The sequence below is a fragment of the Cinclus cinclus genome, chromosome Z (assembly GCF_963662255.1).
Source record: "Cinclus cinclus chromosome Z, bCinCin1.1, whole genome shotgun sequence".
In the NCBI taxonomy this organism is placed as follows: Eukaryota; Metazoa; Chordata; class Aves; order Passeriformes; family Cinclidae; genus Cinclus; species Cinclus cinclus.
Window position 1 is genome coordinate 32,214,890 of NC_085084.1, and position 27,009 is coordinate 32,241,898.

At 41.9% G+C, this 27,009-nt stretch overlaps 1 protein-coding gene across 2 annotated transcripts in view; it reads left to right on the plus strand.

Moving 5' to 3' along the window:
* Window positions 1–27,009, plus strand: part of PALM2AKAP2 (PALM2 and AKAP2 fusion) — a 137,625-nt gene that overhangs the window by 109,909 nt on the left and 707 nt on the right. Inside the window, exons 3-5 of one of the 2 annotated variants that reach the window (XM_062512667.1) lie at window positions 9,638–12,035; window positions 17,989–18,167; window positions 21,320–21,358. In XM_062512667.1, the coding sequence (XP_062368651.1) occupies window positions 9,638–12,035; window positions 17,989–18,167; window positions 21,320–21,358 (2,616 nt within the window). The remainder of the gene's footprint in view (window positions 1–9,637; window positions 12,036–17,988; window positions 18,168–21,319; window positions 21,359–27,009) is intronic. The other variant, XM_062512668.1, reaches the window with a different exon arrangement.

Consider the following 27,009-nt stretch of genomic DNA (forward strand, 5'->3'; position numbering starts at 1 on the left):
ACTTATTTGCTGGATATTATTGAAATGGTGTGTCAAAGTCCACTGAAGTGGTGTGTCAGCATCCAGCATCCTGGCTACATTGGATTCATCATTTAATAATAGCGAATTTTGTTTTGTTGATGTGTATTTTTGAAGAGGGATTTTTTTACTTGCACTGTCCAGAAGATTAAATTACATGTATGCCCGTAGAGGGAGAACCCTTCAAATTGCACTCCACTAGGGTTACAAAGCTTTTGGCTCTTATATAAAATCTTCAGCTAAAATTTCTAAATACTGTTTTCTCCATGTTCTATTTCTGGAAAAAGGGACTGGGAGTGAAAGCGTTTTTGTGTGGTAGTTCCCTGATGGATGCTGGGCATGGTGACACAGGGGAGGGTGTGACTCAGGCAGGGGAAGTGATGGGCTTGTGATGTGCCACTCTTGTTGCAAGTGGCTTCTCTTCCTACTTGTGTGTGTGTAACACAGCTAATGGCAGAGACTTCCATCATGTCCTTGGACCACCATCATATTTCACCCTCTTCACTTAAGTAATGTGATTTTTGAGCCAGTACTAGGCTAGATATCCCTTATTTCTTGTCCTTTCAATTTTCTTTTTGTAATGTTCCAGTCATGGATTTTTGCCTGAGTCTGGAGGTAGTAGCCTAAAATACGTTTTGTGAAGAGCTAATTCTAAATAAGGACCTTTTTAAGCCACTACATGCTCTCTCTCAATAGAGACTTTTAGAGGTCTCTAGCTTTGAAAAACTGGGAAGAAAGCAATCTGTTGAGTGCTTAAGTAGGCTGTAACCTTCCCAAGACTCAGTGCTTGCAGTGAAAAAACATTGCCCTGTTCTTTGTGCTCCTGACAGGGCAGGCTACCACTGGGTGAGACACACTGCACCAAGCGCAGTTACGTAGGCATACCTTCATTTAAGGAGATTTTGCTGTGATGGGGCTTAATCTAATGGATGAGAGCAGCTGTAACAAGTCTGACTGATAAAGACAAAATGTCAAGAATAATTCTCAACTTTCTTCAGCTGACAGAGAAACAATGTTTGGCCTTACATTTCTGAGCATCATTTGTTCCTTTAGCCCAGCATAGCCTCTGTGGCAGTAGTCCTGTCAAGCTCCAGTAGATATTGAATAGCCATGCCTTTCAGAAATGTAGGAAGTATTAATTAGGCTTTGAGAAATAGTTAAGAGCAGTATGACCTCCAAGAGTTAACATTTGTGAAACAGAGAATAGAAAGTGAAAAATATTAGTCTTTATTAGCAAGGATTTGTAGGCAGTTGTTTCAGATAAAGCATTCAATTCCTACTCTACTGCCCTTGAAAGTAAGTGGTCAAAGAACTCCAGCATAGACATCATGTATCTTTTTTCAGAAAATGCAGGTTAGGCTGCCATTTATGAAATATTTACCAAATTGTAGCAGCTGCTGAAAGAGTGTATCCTCAGAAGATTTTAATACTAGTACATCTCAAAAAGCCTATTTGTTTGTTTAAGGTAGGTTTGTCTCTGTTCCTCACATCTATTAAACAGGTTTTCCTAGCAACCATAATATCTTTTCAGAGAGCAAGTGAACTGCATGGCCTTTTGTCTCCATTTACTGCCTTCCTCCTGCTCCTGCCTAACCTAAATTCCTTCCTCAGGAGGTCCCTTTTTTATTCACCAAGATGATTAACATGCCAGTATTTTTCTCAAGATCTCTCATTTACATAGGAGAGTTGTAGATTCATTCTTTAGATGGAACAGGAACCCTGTGCACCCAATGAAAAGACTAAGGAATTTTCCCCTTGTCTGTATTCTTTTTCATGCAAGCAACCGTAAAGGTCACTCTTTCCTTGTGCTGACATTATCTAGATGGGTTAGAGAGTATTAAGAGCAAGGCTTAGGTTAGCGTCCTTTCCCCTCCCCGCGGGGATTAGATCATGCTTTATCAGTGCAATTGTTCCATCCTCGACATGTGCAGGGCAGATTTCAACTGCAGCGTTTTGTGAAACTGATTTTTCATGCATACCTTCAGAAGTCGTGTTCTGCTCAGCTCAGTATTGGTATTAGGCTCTCTGTTAAGCTGAACATTTCTCTTTCCTTGTTCAGCTGGGATTTCTCCTGTTTCATTTGACGTCAAACCAGAGTCTAAGTGTGAGAGAGTGCTACTAAACAGCCAAGCCCTTAGCTCAGTTCCACCAGCACCAACTGAGTGGGGAGCCTACCCAAATGGACTCCAGAAGTGCAGTGGTACAGCACCTCATCTGTGACCTTCAGATGTGAAGAAGAAATTCTCCTTCTATTACTTAAGGATTTTATCATGCATTGAATTGACTGCCAGGTGTGGACAGTTTTCTAACTGTGCCATGTTCCTTATGTTTTAGTTGGATGGGACATTTTTTATTTCCCTGCCAGACCATTGTGCTTCTTTAGGCAGCGTTGGAGTTGCCTCACAAGATCATATTTACCAATTTAAGTGACTTAGCACCACAACCTCTTTAAATCAAGTATCCTGGCTGTTGGAATTCAATCTTCTTTCAGCAAAAGCTGATTTTAGAGACAATCCATGGAAAAATAAGCCTTAGGAAAAATGTGTAACAGAGTTAAAAAGTACTAACCATCTGTGCTGGTGTGCTTCATTAACACAGTAACATGGTTTGTATTGGCCTTGAGTCCAGTGCTGTCCCTCCATAGCATTGGTTTGTTTCCCATGCCTGCACATAAACTGTGCTGTCCTTTCTGTCCTAGGGAACTGAGTGAAGCAGCATGAGAAATAATAGTACTTACTGGTGCATTTTTACTTGAGGTGGAAGTAATTTTGCAAGTGAAAGGAGCATCGGAAGTAGGATTTGAACTGATGAGAGTGATGATAAAACCACATTTTTCTGGTTGAAATATGTTCTTTTGCACACATTTACTGCTCTAATTCAGTTGCACTTCCAGGCTGACCTACATTACAAGAAGCCAGCAGTGCAGAGAACAGGAGAATGGCCTTTTGACTGCAGGCTCTGATACCTGAAATCATCATGAATTTACTGATCTCTTGGGTTCTTCAAGCTCCTGGTTCTCCCTATGTGCATCTGATTGAAAATGGGGTGTGACAGTACCAAACAGCGCTGCACTTTCTTACTGAGAATTTAAACACAGGTTCCTTTAATTTCTGATTTGCATCTTGATTATGTAAAACTGAACAGAGCTTTCATAGCAAAGCTAGCCAGCCCCACACAGAGTAATATCTGCATCTACACCACCTGAATATATGTTGCTTTCCATACTACCAGTTTGTAACCGTCATGCTCTAATAAACTCTGCATTGTTTTTTCATTATCAGAGGTGGTACTTCTTTTCACTCAGCAGTTAGAAGCATTTTGTTCCTAAATATTCATTTCTGTATAAATCACTTTGTCCATATAGGTACTTTATGCAGTTACAGTTCTTTGCAGGAAGTAAAATATTTTGTAAAAGAACTCAATGTTTTATTGTTGCTTTTTTGCAACAGCTGCACAAGCATTAAAGAAAGAATATACTTGATTTTCTTGTTGCTGTAGTATTAGATGAAATGTAGTTATTAGAGTTGCATATTTTTCATGGAGGGACTAGATCTGTGTTTTTAGGAAGCAAGAGAAAATAACTGGTGTACAAGATCAGCTGGTTTCGTATCAGTAGAATATTTCTTCAATTTATGTACCCTGTAATTAGTAGGAAATAGTAATGTTTATTACAAATTTGGATCCTGACTTACCCAGGAAAAAAATTCACCCATTTGTTATTGAGGGCACAAAAAATACTGAAGCTGCAGAGGCACATGTGGAAAAATACAGTATCAAGTGTGTCCTCATCATTAAAATATCCTGTCACACAATATATGTTTATCATTAAAGTAGTCATAATTCTTGTGTCCTTTTTATCCCTTTTTGATTTATTACAGCAGCAAAAGGAGATTGGAGTTTGATTTGATAAAAGAGCTTTATAATGTATCACATGGGGAAGCTGAAGCCTGTAGCTCAGATGGAATGAACAGAATATTGCAAAGACTTTCACGTGCTTTCTGAATGAATGCAATCACAACGTTTTTGCTAAAACATGAAAAAGAAATAGGAAAACCATGTAAAAATGTCACACAGCAAGCTCTTTGAATAAGCACTTTCTTTTGGCACTGTATACCCCACATCTCTTATTACTGTCGGTTGCTAAAGAGCCCCTCACTGCTTCTTAGGGAGAGGTAGTATGAAATTGCATTGATTTTTGTTGCATTTGAACGTACTCTTGTGATTTCTGAAGTGTTTAGGAGAGAAACCAGCATTTCACAAAGAAAATATTGTACTGTCTGGCTACCTCAGAAGAGTAACAGGAGAGCGTAGAAAGCTGCTTGCAGAGAATGTCATTGTGACACTCAACACTAACACATTTTAACAACCAGATACTGTTTCAGTCTTTGCATTGAAGACGCTGTGTAATGCACTGTGAGAGGAATAGACCAGGTTTTCCTTTTTGTGTGAAAGTAGGACTGTGAAGGGAGCTATTCAAGTTAGTGTCAGCATGTGCCTGACATGTCTTAAGCTAAAAATTTGGCAACAGGATTTGAGGATTTTTTTCCCCCCTGAAACTTGAATTTTATTTAATTAAGGGCAAACTTACAAATTTTTTTGACAACACCTCCCCTCATAGTTTTAAAACCTTTAGATGTCAGTATAAAATACTGTATGAAAAAGGGAGACCTTTTTGCATGGGAGCAAGAAGACAATATTTTGGCTTTGGATTTGGGGTCTTTTTGTGTTTTGATTTGGGTTTTTTAAACAAAATGCATAGTTTCTGTAGGTAAGGTGAGTAGAAACCCATTTTTTCCTTGAGTTCCACGTCATCATTTTTGCCCCTTGCCACACACATTTCTAGGATTTCTTTGAACTTTTTTTTCCTGCTGCTGCTTTCTCTTGACTCATCTAAATAGGAAGTTTCCAAAACACAAATGTTTGGCTCATTTCTTCAGACTTGAAGAAAGAGCCTTGCTTCGTGCAAAGGCTTCCACTGGCACATTCTTCTTCCTCCAGTGTCCAGGGGGGTTCACCACAGTTTTGGAAGTGGATGGGACAGCAGCTGCCCCATGAGGCCCTGCTAAGGGAGGGAGGGAGGCAGTGCAGGAGCCACTGTGAGACAGGAGGTTTGGGCTGACAGTGGTTTGGGCTGTCATTCCCGGTTGGGATGGGCTGGGCTGCTGCCACCTGTCTGAGCACCTGTTGTGGGGTAGGGAACCTGAGCTGTGAGGGATGGATGCTGTCATCTTTTCCTGGTTCATTAAGAGCTGCAACACTTCATGTCCTACCATCCTTCTAAAGAAACTGAGTTCTGCAAAGGCTTGCTGTCATTAGCAAGCATGGAGCAGTACCTCCACTGGCTAGGAATTTTGTCTGTCTGGAACCACAGAGGTTCAGTTGACTTTTATATCTTTGCAGTGTTTGAGATTGGCTCCATCTGTTATGCAGGTGGTGACTGTATTCTTCAAAAGAGTGACGTGAATGAAAACAGCTGCTCTCTTGAAGGTTTGCCAAAGTCAATCTCCTAACAAATCCATCATTTGCTTCCTTCTTAATTGCAAATAAGACAGTCAGAGAGGCAGGCCAAGACAGTAAGTGAAAAGGGAGAAGATGACTGACATCAGTGAGGTGGTATGGATTAACCAGTAAATCATCTGCAAATGAGGTTTTACTACTAAAAATGTTTGATGTAAGGTGGGCTCATTAGTTTGATTGAAGAAAAGAGTGGAAGGGTTGAACAAAACATTGGTTCAGTGCTGAAGCAGGGGGGAGGAGCAAATGAAACACAGGCTATCTCCAAAAGAATATGAAGGCCAAAGAAATGGAAGGTTGACAACACTAACAAAGTTGGGAGACCAACAGCATCAAAAGCTGTCTTGAAACCTGTCTGGAGTGATTGTAGAAGCCCACAATGAGAAAACTTTCAGATTTTCTTCAACCGTGAAACTTCTTAGTTGTTTAGTCCTTTCCTCTCTCTACCCACCACTGCCACTGATGCTTCAGAAGAATGTTGATCTGACTCAGAAGGATTGCCTCCCACTTGTTTCCATAGGCATTTTTTGTTGCATCAAACAAAGGAAGGCACTGGTAGCACATTTGTTGGGTCTTGCTAGTAGCACACCCACATTTTATTCCTTCTAAAGGAGCTGATTGCTCAAACACTTACACTTTTGTCGATGAAGAATTCAGCCAAAGAGAAAATATGCTAATAATTTTCTAAACTGCTAATAACTGTAGTTTACTGAAGTGCAGCAACATTGTGGAAGTGACACTAATTGCCCTGTTGCATCTTGACTTTGACAGCAATGAAGGCACATTCAGAGATTGTGTAAATGTAACACCAACTTCTGGAAAATCTGGGTCTGAGTAGTTAAAGGGCATATCTGTGAATGCCGTATGGCTGACTACAATTAGGTTTAAATGCAGCCTTTTCCCATTCACAGGTCTTTGTTATGGTGCAGGCTTTGGAAAGCTTTCTCCCTGTAGGCAGCAGCAAATACAAAGCTGCTGCTACAGACTTATCAAGGAGGAGCAAAAGCAGCCCCTTGGAAAGCTTGCCTCCTTCCACCAAACAGCTGAGGCATGGGGGCTGTGGTATCCCACTGCCCCCCTCCTCCAAATCTCCTCCCACCCCTGGTGGCTCATCCCAACGTGTGCCATTTTCTCACACTCACGCAGTTATCCTGGGCAGGTGCTGTGGCCTAGACTGTCTCGAGAAGTTTTCTTTTGCCATCTACTTCTGTCCTTAGCTATCTCAGTTCTCTTCAAGTAAACCATCAGTAGATTGATTTCTGCTCCTCACATGAGTGTCTGGAGCATAATCTTCATTGCCATGACCTCACAAAGTTGTCCCCAGACTCTGCCAAAATGTTTTGAGGAAAAAAATGGGTGATTCTTTTAAACATGCTTTTTTCCTGTCCTAGAAATCCTCACTGGCTTCTCTGCTATGCTGGGAGTCCCTCATGCTCATTTACTAACCCCTAGCACAGAAAGGCTTCTCTAATAAGAAGCAGTGTTTCCTCATAGGTTTTACTGCATAATTGTCTGTTTTGCTACATAATTACATGTCCCACACTAATTGCATAGACACATGGACTTCCAGAATTACACGCTGTACACCCCTGATTAGACTGTTACATGCATGTGCCTGAATTGTGAGTTATAGATTGCAGCTAAGGGGAGAGGATGGGCTCTTACTTGCTAAGAGATTTAGGCAAAAAAACTGCACCTGTGGTTCTCTTGCCGAACTTGAATACCCAAATAGGATGTGAATGGGAGTGGTTCACACATTACAACAGTGGTGGAAATAGATGTGCTTTAAGTGAAGGCAGTCGCTGGGACAATCAGGTATATTTCCAGTTCTGTGGTGTGCAACTACAAGAAATACAGGAACGAGGGACCCTTTGGCTCTGGTTTGGCTCTGCAGGGAGATGTGTTTCAGTGGCAGGAGAGTACATCTTCATTAACTGATCTTCTGTCCATTCAAGATACATTTTTGTAGCTACAGAGGATGTAGTTCGCTACCAAATGTCACTAGTGGCTTTGATCTGTCAGATTAGAAGCAAATATTAGTGGGAGCTTAATTGCATACCCATGGTTAGTGTGAGAGGGGGCAACTGTCAGTCCTGCACTTTGCAGACTGCTCTGGGTGCCACCATACTCCTTTTTGCACCAGCAAGTCAAGCGGGGAAGATGTAAATCCAAATATCAAAAAGGTATTGCAGTCTTAAATCCTGTCATCTGAGTACCTGTTGTGTATGTGGAGCCCTGCCAGCAAATCAAGAGCAATTCTTGCCCCTTTCAGCTTAGAAGAAGCCTTTATCTATTCTTTCTTTACATCTGTGCCTACTTGAAAAAGTAAGCTCTTTTTATACTTACTCTGTATTTGTTCAGAGAGCATCTGATTTCTTGAATAGATCATTAACGGGACTAAAGAGGAAACTGGCCACATTTAGTTATTTAAATGATGATAAATACAATACGCTTTAAGAAAAGAACTGCTATAAACTTCAGCTGGGATATTTCTCAGTTCAACAGAAAAAGAAGAAGTGAAGCAAGTAAAACCAGTGAAATTTGTCAAGTAAAGTAAGTAAATGAAAGCAGATTGTTTGGTTTTAAAGATTGTTTTCCAACATTTAAGCACAATTAGGAAGAAAATATCTAATGGTTGAAGCCAGTGTTTTCTTCTGCATGTGTACAACTACATAATTAGAAAGTTCTTCGGAGTGATTTTTAGAAAGAGCTCTTCTGGGGGAATGGCTGTAATTCCTTAAGGTGTGTCAAATGCATTTGACTGCCAGTATAAATCCAGCGACAGTGTGATTGTTCAGGTGACTGCTAAGTGCCATTGTGCTCCTTGTTGATCATCTTCTGCTGTAGTGTGTACTAATAGCGTGGTGGAAAAGTGAGCTCATGGCAGGGTGACTGTCAAGACAATGGTGGCCTTATTGGTAGCCACTGAGTTCATGGAGTTAGATCAGTGCCATTTGCTTTCAAAGTCAGTGCCTCACACATAGAAACACATGGAAAGCAAGACAGAGACCTCAGACACCACCTTTCTGTTTTAAAAGGTGAGTCAAAGGGAATAATGTATCACTTTTGGTTTTCATGATTTAAGAAGTTAGCTTTTTGAAGAACCATGTTCAAAATGTCCTGTATGTTTTTGGTGTTTTGGATTATTTTTGACTTTTAGCGGGACAATTATTGAGAAGTTAATTGACGTGTTACCAACTAAATCAGTAGTTCCTTCGGACTTTACTCTCAGGAAGTTCATTAGGCTGCCTGACCAGTAAAATCTGCCTACCTGTGAGTGTAAATTGTATTTATTTCAATAACCCCCTTGTGACCAGAGGCAACACATCAGGGAGAAACATGAATCCAGTACATCTGCTGGATGTACAGATCAAAGAAGTGGGAGGGAGGATACTATGACTGTGGTCTCTGTCACACTCTTTGTGGTGTTCTTCATGCTACGAGAGTTGCAGATGCTTCCTGTCTCCCAAGTGCAGTTGTGTGTGGGTTTCCATGTGGGATGGAGAAAGACCCCATGTCTTTCAGCACCATGTAATTCTACTCCATGTTTGATGACCAGGACTGAGCCACTGAGAATTGAACATTCCCTATTGTTTTTTCCTAAATTGGTGTGAATCACCAGCTCTTTCAGCACATTAGCACCTGTTTCTGCAAAGCACAGACAGTAATACTTTTCATCAGTGGAAGCATTATAAGATTTCCTTTAGGTGTGGAAAGCATTTTTAGAGTACTGCATGTGCAAATCTTTGAGGTATCTAAACTACCAAGTTACTGTAAACTTAAAAATTCAAGGCTTATTCCTAGTCACAGACCAAGACACAGGCATGAAATGTCTGTGACATTTAATGACAAAGTGAGGATGGTAAGCAAGTGGGAGATTCTTAAATGAAAGTTTTTTGTTGTTTTAGTGCCTTTTCCAGCATATGGTATGGTAGCTTCCTATTTTTTGTGTTAATGGCTTACCTTGCTTTCCCATGCTCTGAGGGAATGCTTTAATCTCAACTTAAGGAAGTGCCAGGATTTGTTTTCTAGATGGTGTTTGCTCTGCAAAAAAATTACATGTTCATTTTTTATGACTTCATAATTTTGCTCTCTTTGATTTTAGAAATCTTCCAGACTCCCTGAGGATGACATCAGGTTAAGAAAAAACAGAGATCAAAACTGTGCCAATTTCTTGGAGCCAGCTACTGTGCTTGCTACAAAGGAAGAGAAAATGGAAATTGAAGTTCCAGTTTCTGAACATAAAAGCATCACCACAGTGGCTTCACCACATCCCATAGACAATCCAACCCACTTCTTTTCCCCTGCTTCCAGTCGAAATGGACTTAGGGACAGGCATGAATCTCTGGACAGTGAAGTTGCTAAAGAGATCAGATACCTAGATGAAGTGCTGGAGGCAAATTGCTGCGATACTGCTGCAGACAGTACATTTAATGGGACATCCTCCCCTGAACCAAGTGCAGTCTCCCTTATGGATAGTTCAGGAGCATCTGCTAATGTCATCACAGAGTCAGTATCAAGTGAAAGGGAAGAAAATCTGACAGACAAGCGGGCATCCTTGGAAGCTGAGCCATGTGAAGCTAGCATAATAAATGAGAACCTGAAATCTAATGGCCATTCCTTGGGTGGACTGAAAGAAGACACCAGGGAGAGTCTGAAGGTGCCTGGAAGTCCCACTTCTTCAAACAGTTCTAGAAGATCCTCTAAGGATGGAGAAACAACTCTTACAACCCTTAAGAAAGAGGCAAAGTTTGAACTGCGAGCATTCCACGAAGACAAAAAGCCCTCAAAGCTCTTTGAAGATGAGGAAGAGAAGGAAAAATACAGAGTCCGCAAAGTGAGACCATCGGAAGAAATGATGGAACTTGAAAAAGAAAGAAGGGAGCTCATTAAAAGCCAGGCTGTCAAGAAAAACCCCAACATTGCTGCCAAATGGTGGAACCCTCCTCAGGAGAAGCCCCTGGAGGATCAACTGGATGAAGAACACCTGGAGTCTCACAAGAAGTACAAGGAGCGCAAGGAGAGGCAGCAGCAGCAGCAGCCAGGTGCAGCACCAGCTTCCCCCAAACAGGTCAGCTGTTCCTCTGTATCCCCAGAGCCAGTCAATATCAAGAAAGAAGATATTGTGACAGAGCAAATTGACTTCTCGGCTGCCAGGAAGCAGTTCCAGCTGATGGAGCATTCAGGTCCGTCTCAGTGTCAGGCCCCACCAAGGCGGTCAGGAACACCCAAAATGTTCTCCATCAAGCCCTTCTACAAAAGCCTCAATTCTCCATATGTGGATAGGCCGATGTCATCTGTGACGAGACCCGTTTCAGTGTGCGGGCAGACTGGACAGCTTGATGGTAACAATGCCACAGTTGTCAAAGCACAGAAAGTCTCCTGTAGCTCAGAAGATGACAAAAGCACTCAGAGTACCACAGCTGACACAACAAGAGAGTTACCTTGCAGTGATAGCCCCAGAGCTGGACCAGCCTCAAAACTGTGGGCAGAAGATGGAGAATTCATGAGTGCAAGGGCGGTCTTCACAATGGTGAAGGATGATGGACAGGGAATTCTAGATCACTTCCCAAAGTTAGGCAGCGCCTCTTCACCTCCAGAGGAGCTTGACTCCGGTTTGGATGACTTGTCTGTCAGGTCTCAGGATACCACTGTCTTGGAGACCCTTTCCAATGACTTCAGCATGGATAACATAAGTGACAGTGGTGCCTCCAATGAGACCATGAGCGCCCTGCAGGAAAGTTCTCTAGCAGATTTCTCTCTGCCGCAGACCCCGCAGGCCGAAACTCCGGCAGAGTGCAGGGCTGAAGGCATCTCCAAGTCTTTCAGTGACCCAGGCTGTGATTCACCCTCTTCTGCCTTGGCAGACTCCATGCTGATGGATGACCAGCTGGAGTACCACGCTGGCCTGCTCGTTCAAAACGCCATCCAACAAGCCATAGCTGAGCAGGTGGATAAAGGAAACCCCAAGGAAGAAGAAATCCCAGCAGAGAAAGAAGTATCAGCCAAAGAGCAGTCAGCCAGCACTGGGCCAGCTCCAGCCTCCAAGAAGTACCAGAACCCAATGTTTGAACCACCCCAGGTGTCTTCACCAGTTCAAGAAAAAAGGGACACCTTACCAAAGACTTCAAAAGAGGAAGACTCAGGACTCAGGGAAGGGAAGAGTTTGCAGCAGTCACCCATGTATTCAGCCAGCCAGCCATTCCTTGTGGAGGAAAACAGGCATGAAGTCAGCTATTTCAGCAAGTATTCTGAGGCTGCAGAGCTTCGGAGCACCGCCTCCATCCTGGCCACACAGGAGCCTGAAGTGACCGTGGGCCCTTTCAAGTTACGGTCGAGGAAACAGCGGACTTTGTCAATGATAGAAGAAGAGATCAGAGCTGCCCAGGAACGAGAAGAGGAGCTGAAGAGGCAGCGGCAGGGTCTGCAAATGGCACCAAGCCCTGTCACAAAGAGTGCACCACCCATGCCCACCAGAACTGTGTCTTACAAAACTGCACCAGGTAAGAGCTCAAAGTGTCAAAGAGCAGAAGTGAAATGTGACTGAAGGGTCAGGTATGGTTTAATTTATGTCTTTTTTAAATGAAAACATTGTATTGCAGGGGGTGGGAGAGCAGATGATTTCATCTGCCTGGAGACAGCATGGGACAGCTTAATTCTCTGGCTGTGACCGCACCTGTGGAAGGTTCTGTTTTTTCACAAATAGAGATGCTGATCATTCTTGCCAGACCCATTTCTGTATTCATGCCACATTCTAGCGTGACATGTCCTTCCCTGTGCTGCTCAGACCACCCACTGAAATTCAGGATCATCTCAAGGAAGCACAGCAGCCGTTTTTACAGCTGTGTGGCTATTTGAAAGACAAACATCCAAGGCCTTCCCTAGGAGGCTTCCTGTTCTCTTGAACATCATTAAGGAAGTGCGAAAGTAGTGGAGATGTGCAGATTTTGGGGTATGAATCAGATTTATTTTTCTGTGCATTTTGCTTTCTGTTTTGAGGTCTTGGTCTTAATGAGCTTTGTCTTATAAAAGGATATCCACAGCTATGAGTTGTCATGTATATTAGCTGGTGTTATTCACTACTGAATTAAACAGGCATCACAAATAAAATGTTCAACAGATTCAGTGCAAGTTCTCCTGACTGATCAGTTTCTGGGGTTTTTTGCTGACATTCACAGCAGTTACAGCATATCTCTCTCCTCCTTCCTCTTCTCAAGAAAAATGTCAAGCACTGATTGTATTTTAAATATAATACAGGAAAAAAGACATACTAAAAAAGCCCAGAAACACAGACTAGGCTTATTTCTCTATAGTGATTTTTATTAAGCATATACCTGCATATGCTTTGCAAGTGCCTATAAGGTTTATTAACAGTGATCATTGTGAAAAAGCATTCTTTTTACCAAGAATACTTACATGCTGTTTTTATTTCTACTGGTGTAAATACAAGCCAGTGGTAGTCATTTTCTTTTGAAGGTCATGGTAAACTTGAATAAGATGTAGATTTAGCCCATTACTCTATATGACTGTGAACTTGGAATTTTATGGAGCACACAAATAGTGAATATTTAGTTTTGTTTCTTCTGCAAAAAGGATGATCTTAACATGTATTTTCTTTTTAAATGTAGTAAATATCAGTCTTTTCTTTGAAATGTTGCTGTTATAACTCCTCTAGTACATAATTTTTCATAAGGATCCTCTCTAATCTGAGGTGTTCTGAGAAATGTCTGACAAGATGTGAAATACAGGGCACCAGAGACGTCATAGGAGGACTTGTTTCATAAAGGTGTGCTCATGACTGTTCAGAAACAACATCATCTGTAGCTGAAAGTGCTCAAAATGGGGCAGATAATGATTATATTTTACTCAGAAGTGATGTTGGATGGGCTGCTGACACTAATGCTTGTTTTAACACAGCTTCTGGGAAAAGAGAAAGCATACTTCTGCTTTCTCTACACAACAAGGCATTTACTTTGTGCCTGTAAAAAATGTTTGTCATAAATTACATTCTAGAGAAAATTATAAACTTCTGTTTATAATGAATCATTCCAGACAGTTTCCTTTAAATGTCCAACTGCCATATGTTCAAGAAAGAGAATTGGGATCTCTTAGCCAATGACTCAAGCTACTGCAATTTGCAGCCAGTGACAAGGCAAAGAAATAATTTCTAGGAAAAGATGAATATGTGGCAGTGTTTAAGAATATCATTGATCAAAAAGCCCACAAAGAACATTGTCAAAGTTCTTCTTCTACTTTTGGTGCTTTTTGAACAGCAGATTTTCTCATCATAGCTCTGACCTCTAGGATGTCAGCTCAGCACCCTTAGCATTGGAAGATGTGTAAACCTCTCTTCCTTGCTGTTTCTTTAGCCAGCTGTATTGCTGTTATTGCCTGCAGGCATCCTTAGGAATAGGGTGGAGGAACACCATGCAATCCCTTGATTGCAGCGACTTCCCTTTTAATAAGTTGCAGGATTTTTTTCAATATTTGTGGAAAAAAAGGGCAAATTGTAATTGAGCAGAGGCACAAACATTGGGCTGCTAGGATAGACAAAGCAGAGGTGATGACATACAGAGCAGAAAAGAAAACCTGCTTCTGGCAGGCCCAGTAAGGAATATGCTGTGGAATATGTCTGGTACTGTAGTATGTACATCTAGTTTCACAAAGAAAATTAATAGTAATTCTACTACTGATGATAATATTAATAAGGAAGAAATAGAGGTATTTCTGCCAGCAAGTTGCCTTTTCCAAAGACAGAATTGGCACTTACATCAGATTACCTCAGCAGAAAGGGACTAAGGGGTTTGAAAAATCTGTTTCTAATCATTAAGTGTGGAAGTGCATACTCTTTTGAGAAGGCCACAACAACAACAACAACAACAACAATAATAATAATAACAATAATAAGCAGCATCATATAGTATCATTATATAATAATAAATGTAATAATAAACTTAAGTAGCAATGGCTTAACAGTCAGGCTGTTTTTTGGTAGTGGTCTGGGCGGAGTAGCTTTACTAGGTTTCCTGGTGTTCCCTGAGTTTTATTAGTGCTGTTCCCCTTCACTGCTTTGAACCAGGTGGATATGTACATAGGTAACATAAAGACAAACCACAGTAGTGAACTTCATGTAATTTAATTTAAATAGGGCAGATTAACACATTAAATTCATGTAGGTGTATGTGTGCAGTAATTGCTAATAACTTTGGATAGTAAATAGGCTGGCTTTACTCACCCTGACATGGAACTTTCATGAAACTGATGGTAACAGTTTGTCTGCCAATCACCCAACACAATCCTAAAGGTCTCTTAGTAATAAACTTCTGTACCGCTAACAATTATCCTTTAAAATTATTTGTTGATGCTTTGAAGCAACCTTTTAACTCATCTCACATCACTGATTTGGGACACTGAGTAATTTCAGTGGAATGTGTACACTGGAGACCTTCTCCAGGCCACTCCTGGAAAGGTGAAGATGAAGAGTCTATGTGAATTTTTCCCAAAAAAGTTGGATTTTCCTGCATGAGGAAACGCAAGAAAGACCAAAAAAGTGCCAGTGTAATGCTGTATGGATAGTGGCCATGGATCCAAAAGTATTTGTGGAGCCCTATTTAAACCTGAACGTGCCTTGTGTTGTTTTGCTGCAGCTCCTGCTGCACTTGGCATGGTGTGAGCAACTGCACAGCAAGACAGTGGTGTCCTCAAACAGGTACAGGTGGTACAGCATCTGTGACCTATGTTTAGGAAGATTCTCAGGTTGAGCCATAGGCTGAGGATACTGTTTGTGTGGTAGGAAGAGAAGCAGAAACTTTGGGGTCATTTTTGTGGTCACTGCAAAATTTTTAATGCCTTGTGTACACGTACAGAATCAGGATCAGATATAATACATATGCACAAGCTCCCTTTTAAAATCAGAATTTTGAGAAAGGCTAGAGCAATAATGTTTATGGAAGATGCTGTTTCCTTACCCCTTTATAGGCACTGGTATAAAAAAAAGAAAATTAAAATTTTCTGCGGGGATTCCTCTGGAGTGCTCATCAGAGATCCCCAGAATACTTCCAGGAGTGCCTTGAGAACATATTAACCCAGCTCATTTGCCATTTGCTTTTCTTACTCTCTCCCGAGTGTAGGATGTCTGTGAAGTGAGAGAATCTTTGAGAGGTTCTCTATTCACTGATTGCTTGTTTGTGATTTTGCGTATTTTCATTGCTCCACCTGGTGCTCAAGAAGAGCACAGAAGCCCAGGTTTCACCTGGTGTGGTAGTGAGGCTCTGTATTACTGGAGGGATTTTTTTTTTATTATTATTTACTTCAGCAATCCCTTGACTCCAGCACATAGTGGTTTCCTAAAACAATCTGTTTTGCTGATATATCCTATTTTGAAGATTTTTCTTTGCTATGCAGCTGTCTTAAAAATTGTTCAACGGCATCTCTAAGTAAAAATTAAATGTGTATATGTCGATTTGGGATGCTATAGCCTTCATATAAACAGTCATATGTAGCTTGGAGTCAATGATTTTGAAGGTCTTTTCCAACATTAATGTTTTTTAGATTCTATGATTATGAAAATTGATGGGCCTTCCATCCAGGGTGAGCAGTCCTGCTCAAAGATACCTCATTTTTAAATGGAAATCCCCAAAACCTACAGTTTGCATTGTTTTCCAGGCAAAGGCAAGTGGAAGGCTCTCTTGTCAGCCACTAGACTTGTCCATAGATTTGAGCATCCTGTGGTGTGTCTGTATCCCTGGAGAAGGTATAAGTTGGGGAGACATCTGAGAAGCTTCGTTTTTCCCCCGTTACATCCATCCATCCATCCTAGCATAATTACTAGCATAAGGATGAAGTAATACAGCAAGATACCTGCCCCTTAATCTGGCCTTTAATGTTCACCACACTTTTTTACCCACTGGGCCTAATTGTCAGGGTGACAGTAGTTTCAAGTCTCTCCTGTTGAGCAGTGTAAGCTGTCACACGTGGGTGCAGCTGGGCAGATCAGGACCTACTGCTGGCCTCTGCTTTGGCAGCATAACTCCTGCTTATCTGAGGAGCAAGTCCTGATGCAATCCAGAGAAGAACCTGGGCCCATAGAAACTCCCCCTCCACTCTCTGGTAGGATGATATAAAGAGGATGGACCCCCAGCCTCATCACTTCACTGCCCAGCTTAAATTAAGCCTGTAATGAGAAACTAGCCATGCCAGGTTTTTCAACACTGATCAAAAATTTTAAAAGCCTGGCAAAGGGAATTCTTGTAAAAATACCACTGCAGTGTTGTCTTGCTTCTTCCTTTTAGAATAAATCCTGTTGATTCTTTCAGGAGATTTCAAGGCTGCTCTCTAGTGGCTGCAACTGTCACGATGTTTTTTGAAGGACCAGCTAGGGTTTTCATTTGTTTCAGCAACATGTTTCCTGAATATCAGCATGATCCTTCTGATTATTTCACTTATTTTTAAGGGGTTTGCAGTGGGTATTTTTCTTTTTTTAGGGTATTTTTTTACATTCATTGAAGTGTCTTATTTCAAAGACTTGACAATGGTCTCACAGAAAAGGAAATGTGATTTTGGTTCAGAATTTCTTTCTGCTGTTACAGCTGAGAACCCCCACATGTCATTCCCATGACCTGCCACTGTCATCCTCATTCTTCCCAACAGGACATGGTGAGTGGCTCACCCCAAGTCAGTGCTTGGTGATGAGAAAGGCAGGCTGTCCTTCCCAAAGAAGCATGAGTTGTCCACCTGTGAGCTTTGCTGCAGCTTACAGCAGTAGTCTCTTGTTCTGGTGTGCCTTTTACCTGCCTTTGGGATCACCGTGCTCAAAACAGTGACCTTCCATGAGGTGCAATGGGCTCAGCCAGAGAGAAAAATGAGTTTTCTCTGGCTTTCCTTCAACCAGGAGGAAATTCAAAGACCCTATCTGATCCTGCTCTGCCACAGGAGCACTCTGTGCAACCTGCAGGAAACTGCTGCAGGGAAGAGTAGCACTGGGGATTGACCCAAAGCCTTTCTTGCTCACAAAGCAGAAAAAAAACACTGGAAAAAGAGAAAGCAGCTCTGTTTAACAAGATGCCTTCTTTGGATGTCTCGTGCATTATCCCTGTGTGTTGCATTGGCTGAGTGAGAAAATAATAATCTTGCGGTTTTCCAGACTCTCACAAACATTTCCAAATCACAGAAATGTATCCTGTAGGAGGAAACAAGGGTATTTCAAGCAGGTACTTTTGTAAACGGTGGTTTTGTAAAAAGATTTTGTAGTGTTTTTGGTGTAGTGGGTTACAGGAAGAGGGAGAGAGCTTTTTAAAAAAATGACCATCCTGATTTACCAGATTGTTTCATAGACTTCACTCCAAACTGTGTCTTCATTCAAAACCTGCTGAAAACGCTTCTCCAGCTGTCATCTTTGCTAAACAATTTGTGAGTCCTCAGCTTAGAAAGGGTCATTCTTTTTCCATGTCATTGCAGGGAAGATAGAGAAAATCAAGCCTCCGGCATCCCCCACCACAGAAGGCCCTGCCTCACAGTTGGACCCTCCTCCCGAGGAGTCTGCAGGAGCCCAGCGACCCAAGAACCTGATGCAGACCCTCATGGAGGATTATGAAACACACAAAACCAAGAGACGAGAAAGGATGGACGACAGTGAGGTAAGCGCAGTTCTCCTCCATTTGCTCTGTGGTCGAGAACATGATGTGCAGGAACCAACAGACGCTGAAAAAGGTTGTTTTACCAGAATCTGCTAAGATCACCTTGCAAGTGAGTAAGGATTTTAACACATTGTAAGGGGCAGGTGTTCAAAATGGAAGGATGCAGGCCAATGAAGAGGAAGAATGTGTCACTGCAAATATTAAGGGCAACTTATATTACATTTCTTTTTAGTTAATTATGTTAACTAACAGTGGGTAGCTGCCCTGTAATTGGCAGATTCTGTTAATTCACACATCACCAAGACCCTCCAGTGGGTTATTTCAGTGACACTTTGAAATTTGTGGATCAAGCATGTATTCACATTTGTCATTGTAGACCCCCCTCCTCCCCCTCAAAGTCCAATCCAAGTGTGCTCAGTCTTCACTGTAAATTGGTAATTTCCCCAGAAACCACCCCTTCTGGAGCTAGGCAGGGAGTGTCTCAGAAGTTAACTTGAATCCTTCATCAGCCAGCATGTTGTTGCTGGATTTCTTGTCTTTCTTTCACACAAGCAGTAGTAGAGTTTATCTGTAAGGTGTTCGTTATTAGAGATACTAATAAGAAGAACTGTGGATTTTGTAACTGGAAGTATCAAAGTTCAGGAAAATCTCTTTTTCCTGAGAAAGCATGACCTGTTTCTTATGCAAAGTTATTACTACTGTGCAATGAGCACAGAAGATGGATACAAGTTCAGTGTCAAATTCCTTATATGACCACAATGTTTGCTGAAGCAGCAAAAGTCATCCAGACATTTCCTAAAGATACCTGAAAAATATGACCCTGTTGCCAAGGACGCTCCAGCAAACTGCTTTCTAGTAATGTTCATCAAAAGCACATTCTCATTCGGGGGTGTAGGTTAAGTGAAGGGTTGTAACACGAATACTGCACTAGTCTGGAAGCTTTTAATCACTACTTGTGAATATTTCACAGTAACAAAAAGTAGTAAAAAACAGAAGGAATGAACTATGGAGGGGTCCTGATGCACTTTTTTTTGCTAACTAAAAATGCAGATAGATTCATTTCCAGTGCACGCCAGAAACTTTCTGGTCCCTTATTCTACTGAGGCCACTGAAAAACAAGGTTCCATTGTCATCAGACTTCTACAGCAGATAGAAAGCCATCTTGTGCACAGGAGCATGTCTCATTCTGGCAGTGGCATCTTGGGGCCACATCTTAGGAAGGAGCTTCTCACTGGTTTGCTCTCCCTCCCTAAAGCACCCAGTGTAATGGGGTGGCCCTACCTGCTCTGGTCAGTGCTGTTTCCTGGCATCTCCCCAGAGCACCTCTCCCTGAAGGTGTTCAGAGGATTGCAGGGCAACTCTCATGACCTCTGCAGAAGCTGAGAGGAGCAATAAAGAAAGCTGGGTGTAAAATGCCTATTGTGCAAACCAGCTCTGGAGTCCCACACTGAGATGGTCAGCCTGGTGGCTGGAAACTTCAGGGCAGCTGCTCTGCTAATGGGGTGGCACTCAGCTTGTATGCACCCTGTGCTCTTCCTCTAACCCTGTGAAGATTAACCTGCCCAGCCCATGAAGTGGTGGCTTGAGGGTGAAATCATAGATCCTGCTCATTTACTTGAGCACAGTTTCTCAGGTACTTGCAGGAGCTGCACACGTGCTCCCTGGAAAGCAGACTGGGCACAGTTGCCTGGTGTCTGCTACAGTCTGAAGCGATGTCCTGACCGGAGTGCTGGTCAGTGGTCTGGACAGTGTCTGACCACAGAGGTGTGCTTGGGTGACATCTCAGCTCTCCACTGCTGCTAAAGCTGCCCAGGCACTGACTATCCAAAGATGCCCTGACTTCCCAAATATGCCAGAGCATTGGTGGCACTCAGACAGCCTGTGGGACAGATCCTTTTCTGGCATGAATTTTCTAGGCTTCAGTGAATTTGCAAAGTCCTAGCGCACACCAAAGTCCCACAGTGTTGAGGTTTGTTGTCATTCTCCTCTTCTGTAAGCCCACTGCATAAAGATAAACAAGATTTTTTTGCTGCTGCCCACCCAAAATCCTATTAGAGGTCTGTGTCCTGGAGAGCACAGAGAGAACTTCCTGAGATCAGCAGGAGTGTTTTGTTTCTTTTCCCTGGCTTTTTCCGCTCTCCTTTGGTAAACAGCTCTGCCATTGACAAGGGAAAGATTATTTTGATTTGAAGTGCTGCACTTGTACCACTGTCAGTTTGAATGAATATTTTCCAGTCCAGGCTAAGCAACTATTGTTTAAAAAAAACAAATAGCTTTAATTTGTCAGCAGAGAGCATTTGAACAGTGTTGTCAGGAAAAAGGATTTCTATAACTAAAGAAACAAAATAGCAAGTCACTGCACTATTTTTAAGAATAGATTAAATACAGTGGGAGAAGGAACATAACTGACAACCAGACAGGCAGCTGCTACTTGTAGTATTATGTCCTGAGAGCTTGTGGCTCAGCATTGCTCTTTGTGAATGAGGAGAACCAGAGACTTCCTCAAGTCCTGGGAGCAGTCAGGGTGCCTGGCACAGCAGCCATGATCTCCTGAAAGGTGGAAAGGTTTCATGTCCATGGGAACTCCCTCTCATGCTGAGCACACCAGCAGTACTGGTGTGTAGGCATCCACTTTTGCCCCTGCATAAGACAGAGCAAAAGACAGGAGTGTGGTTTCAGTAGGACATTTACCCTTTTTAGTCTCTCCTTCTGGCATCTCCACCTTCTGTTTCATGTGTGGCTTCAGTGGCTACCGCGTGGCCTCTCTGGTCAAGGCTTGTGAGTTAAGCCTTTGAGAAAGAGAGGGCAAATCAAGTGCATCTTGGAAGAACTGTGCTGCTCAGGAAAGGGGGCAGTTTCTTCCAGAGGATGTGTTGCAGTACAGGTTTCAACAGATAAGTGAAAGAGGAGAAGCAGCAGCAAGGAAACGGGTCAAGCACTGATGGTAAACAAGACTGAGACTGGCCAAGCAACGTCATTAATATAACACCAAACTGGCTAATCTTTCCTTTTTATTTTTTATGACACTAAGTTGCTTGAAGTCTTACACTGTGGAATGTGCCAGTTCTTGGAATTTCTGTAATTTGTTCTTGTTTCCTAATTATAACATGCTTGTTCAATGTACTAATGCTGGTCTTTTCCCTTTCTACCAGTACACCTGTAAATTACTGTCTAGCAAGGTTACTTCTGAGGTACTTTTCAAGTGCTTGTTTATTTTTGCTTCTTCTTGCATGGTGATTCCAAGTGCATGTTATTGCAGTTGGCATTTTCCTAGTGTGTGCCAGTGCCATTCCATATAAAAAAACCTGTGTGTATGATATTCCCTTTTATTTCTCATCAGCAAATATTTGTACGGCTGGTCTTCTAACCGTTGGATTCTAGTTACAATTTCTATGCCATGGGAGGGGTTGTAATTAAAGGTATGGGAGCTGTTGCCTGGGACTGAAGAATTCCTGAAGTGAGAAATGAGAACTTCCCCTTAAAACCCTCTTACGATTTAGCTGGCAAAGCTAAACCTGGGATCCAAGCATCTTCAGACGCTGCATGAAACTTCTGTGGCTTTCCTTTGTCTCATCCATGGAAGAGTCAGATCCTACTGCATGGCCTTAGCCTGCTTCATTTTGTGAACCTTTCCTTGTTCCTGTTGGTTGTGATGTGATGGCTGATCACAGTCACACAGCTTAGCATCAGTGTTTGTCTCAGGGTGAAATAAACCCAAATCTGCCAAATAAAGGGCGCTTACAGTGACATCTGGTATTTTAGCAATGTAGTAATTGGCACAGTCCCCACAAAGCTGGACTTTGCCAAAAACAGTAATTTTAAGAGCAGGTAGTTGATACTAACTGCACTTTCACAATGTTTGTTAAGAATGATGTGCTCAGTAATGTGTATATTTCAAATGCCTGTAATTTTCCCTGCAGATTGTGGTAATGACTGATACTCATTTGCCCAACGTCAGTACTTTTTTATAAACCTGAATCTTCCATTTTTACCCTATTCCATAATATAGCTATTCCATTATATATATAGCACATCAGCTACATCAACACAAGTACATGAACATTTTCTGACCTGAAGAGTAAAGCAAAGACAAGTCTATGCTATTTCCCATTCATTAAATAATTTAGAGTTTTATCACACTGATACAAACCAGCGATTGATCTTTGTGTATTTATAGATAGTTAAATCAATACAGGAGCAGTGTGCTTTCAGAGGCCTGATTTTAAATACAGGTTGTGTCTTTTCTCCTCCATAATATCTGCACAATATTCTAAGTCAATGTTTGTGAACAGTAAGTAGTGATCAGAGTGTTAGATGTTGCGTGAGAGGCAGAAGCTCAGGTGTATTTTTTACAGGCCCAGGCCACGGTCTTCTGCTGGGAAGTTTTGTTGTCCAGTGTGTGTAATGGTAATGATACAAAGAGTAAGGAGCTGGAAAAGAATGTGTATGAATGGGAAGGGGGCTAGAAATAAAAAAGACTGTAGGACACAGCAATTCCTCTTGCAGGTGAAAATATATTCTCTGGGCATCCCCCAGGATCCAACCTCAGATTGAAGAAACCATGTGATTCTCACTGGAAATCTTCTGCTGAAACCAGTCAGGTTGTTTCAGAAGGAAGAGCAAGACTCAAGGCATGCCCCTACTCTCTACTAACTCCACAGCTGACCTGTGTCTCCTATTCACCAGAGTCTTCCAAAATGCACTCTGATGCTGGCAACTGGCTCACTTTCAATCATTGTTGGCAGCACTGTAGCTGTCCCAGCTGTGCTTGCACTGGCTTGGGAGCAGGAGCTTCCACGCAGTCGTGCTGACAGCTCCACTCTGGAAAGCAGAAAACAGCCCCCCAGCAAGGCACAGTAACTGCTGGGGTTCAGCTATCACAGCAACTGCATCCTGCTTCATTAGGGTGATGTGTTTCATCACCCCAAATTCCAGCAGCCTGTACTAAAAGCACATGCCACTGATGTTTAAAGAGACCTGTGTGCATGCCCCTATACAAGATGTTTTTATCCTCATAACCTTGTGCTTTTGGCCTTACAGCTATACATATATTCAAATGTACAGGACATTAGCTTGAATTTCCTTAATACCAATCATGCTGGAGCAGATAACTGCAGTAAGGTGACATTTATGCAACATTAAGGGCTACTGTGGAAAATTTTTGTGTTACAAAACAGTGGATGAACATATTAGATTTGATGGCATGGGGCACACAGTTCATGTTTTAATACTGAGAAGAAGCAATTTAATACTGCCACTGTCCTGTTTCAAGTAAACACATTTTAATCTCAGATTCCCAGCTTCTCACTGTGTTTACTAGCAATCTGGGTATTCAGTAAACAGCATTAGGGCAGGTACAGTAAGGAAAATACTTTCATACTGGAGAAATAGATGTTCTTTCAGTAGTTCCAGTTTTATTTAAAGCATTTAATTTATTATTCCTGAGCAGGAGTGCTTACATCTGCAGGAACAGGCAGCCTGTTTTCTGCATTGGTGCTTCCATCTCTTTGTGCATACTATGCTCCATTAACATATTTTCTGCAGCAACTTTACCACATAGCACTCACAGATTTTAGACATGTAGACCTTTGCACTTTCTGTTTTCTTTTTTTTTCTTTTAGTTCTTCCATATTCAGATGGGAGGAATCAGTTAAATATTAAACCTCAGAAAAACTTTCGCTTCCACATCAGTTTTGCTACTACTGTTCAACAAAAATTGTCTTGCACTATATAGCAGTCAGTTTTCTGACTACTCAAAAAACACCACTACTTCAGTGGTTGTAATAAATATTGTTTGGGCTAAAGCATATAGATAAACATACATATATATATATATAGCTTTCTAAGAAAGCAATTATTAAAGCTGTAAGCTGTGTCTTGGATCTGTTAAATCTGATGGAGGAAAACTCAGTATACATTAGTCTCCGTCTCTAGGATGGACAGAAAATTACTCATACACCTAACAATGGCAGCTGTTTCAAAATATTTTTCCCCAAAAATCCTCAAAAAATAAATGAAGTCTTCAAGGAAATAACCCTCTGCAATTCTTAGCAAAACCTCAAGCTGCAACCACAAGATCCAGAAAGAAATTTTCTGCAGAGAGGTGAAGAGCAGTTCTTACAGCCCTACATATCTTTTGTCTTTCCCTCGCACTGACTTCTGCTCTCCTCGCTCTTCCCCTTCTACTACAGCTGGTATTCAAATCACCTCTGCCAAATAAGGCATTTTATGCAACATTGCTTTTTTCAGTGATGTGGCCTTTTCTTTAGGACATAATTCACAGGCTGAAGAAGCTTAAGTAAAGTGTCTACTTCATGATCTTCCTGCTGCATGCATTTATGGCTCTTAGGACAGTCATGGCTGCCTTAGGACACCCTAAGCCCCAAGCCTGGCCATGCCTGTACCCACTCAGCTGATGCAGGGCATCATCAAGGAGGGTGCTTCTGAAGCATTGAGATAGCATTTTTTACTTGCTCTGGAGAGCCTGGGTGTGCTGCACTCATTCTGGGTCTAGAGTCAGCCCTGATACCAGCCAAAAATGTTTTAAAATGGAGATAGTTGGCTATTTTTAGGCAAGCAGCTTCCTGGGTTATGAATTCAATGCTCCATTGAGGGGTCCCAATTCCCCACTCAGTCATTCCAGTTCCATGCTATAATTAAACCACTCTTTCCCCTAGCGGGTCTAAAACTGTCACAGCCTTGTGAAAACAAGGGTTGTTTTAGGTCAAACACTCTTTACAGTAGATTAGAGAATAACTCTGGAATAGCTATTCAAAAGGATCTTTAGTTTATATGCTGTATCATGTAGTGCTAATACTGAGCCAGACTTGCTTTCCTGCAAGGTCCAAGTCCACATTCAATGCCCTCATGGTACCTCTGACATGAATATGGATACAGTTTTGCTTGGAGAGCCAGCAGCATTTGAGGAAGCAGACAAACTTTGGGGTGGGTGGGCAGACCAGGGATAAATGGAAGAAACCCCAATGCCATCTTTTAAGACAAATACAAGCTGACTGATCTAAAGCAGGAATCTTCAAAGTTTAAGTGTCCATCTGTTGCAATCCATCACTAGAGACCCTCACAATACTGTGATCTCCAGCAAAGAAGCTGATGGTTTCAAACTGTTCTAAACTATGTAAAATCCATTTTATTTTCAGCTAACATATTTTTGCAGGCTAAATTCCACAGACCTTATGAAAAAATATAGTGGCAGTTTTAGTTTGAAATTTATGCTGAATGATGCACTTATACTCACTCCCAGTTTTGTTTCTCCATTGTTCAGTTTGAGGTGTCTTTTTTTGGTTCAGGCATTCTGTAGTGGGACTAACTCCAGTACAGAGCTTACAGGCTGATTTTTCAGACCAATTCTTTTCTACTGATTTTTTTCTTTTCTTTTTTCTCCTATTCTCCTCTCCTCTCCTCTCCTCTCCTCTCCTCTCCTCTCCTCTCCTCTCCTCTCCTCTCCTCTCCTCTCCTCTCCTCTCCTCTCCTCTCCTCTCCTCTCCTCTCCTCTCCTCTCCTCTCCTCTCCTCTCCTCTCCTCTCCTCTCCTCTCCTCTCCTCTCCTCTCCTCTCCTCTCCTCTCCTCTCCTCTCCTCTCCCCTCAGCCCTCCTTCTGGTAGCTAGCTGTTCTGCAGAAAGAGGAAGCATGACTCTGGGAAAAATTGGTAAACAAAATCCCTCTAGTGGACCTGGACTAACTTTGAAGCCATATTCAGTGCTGAGAATGAGATGGAGCTTTTGTTAAAGTGCTGAGAATGAGATGGAGCTTTTGTTAAAATTCGTCTCTGTTGGCCATATTTTGTCTTCAGTTCTTTGGCTTGTTCACAGTCATAGTCAAAAGAAACTAGTGGGGAAAAAAATTCTAATGCTGGCAAAACTCCATCCTATCTTCTGCTCCTGAATGAAGGTCTAGAAGTTATAATTGGCATAAATGCAGTAGTGCATTCTCATTCCCATAAGCAAAGTTATGGTGGCCTGTAATTTCAGCTGTCAGAGCTGATTTTCTGATACTGCCTGTACAGGAGCCTAGTACCTGTGTACTCTTCTAATCACAGCTTGTCACAGGCTAGAAGAAGAATTTCTTTAGTCTTAAATTACTTACTTTTATTCTAGTCAAGGCTTAAGTCCTCACTGCATGTGACTTTCTTCACAGAAGAAGAAAATACAATCATCCTATCTCAAAAGGTCATCTACTCTTCTGCAGTCAGTGAGTGTGCAGAGCAGCTTGCAGGAAGCATTGGGGATGAGGAATGGCCAGCATTGCTTCAGTGAAGAGTCATGTATTTGTTGTGGGATTTTTTTCTCAACTGACGTCAAAAGCTTCAAAAGTTTGCTTCTTTGGGAGGGATAGTTAAAACATACTGAGGGCAACTGACATTTCCAGCTCTGTAGTTTCATCATGGAGCTGTTATTCACTGCTGTTCAGAAGATAACATCATCATGTGCTTCTGTAAGAAGGCTCCTGACCCCTTTATATCTCACTCTGCTGTATGGGAAACACCCACAACCATGAATTATTTGATGAGGAGTGCTTCAGACACGTCACAATAATGCCTTTTGGTGTTGTCTGGTTTTCTTTTTGACTTTCTCAAAACACGTGTTAAAACTGTTCCTTACATTTTTAGTTGTTTATGTGTGTGCATATGTACAAACAGGTACACAGTGTGTGCACACACCAGTGTGTATGATGTGTGCATACGAAATACATAGGAATGTATCAGGTCCCTTTGCATGAGCATAATGTGCTGGAATAGGCAGCTCTCTGCTTCCTAGGCTCCATGTGCAGCTCCAGAGCAGCCTTTGGACAAAGCTGCAGGGTGGTTGCTGGCTCCAGGTTCTGA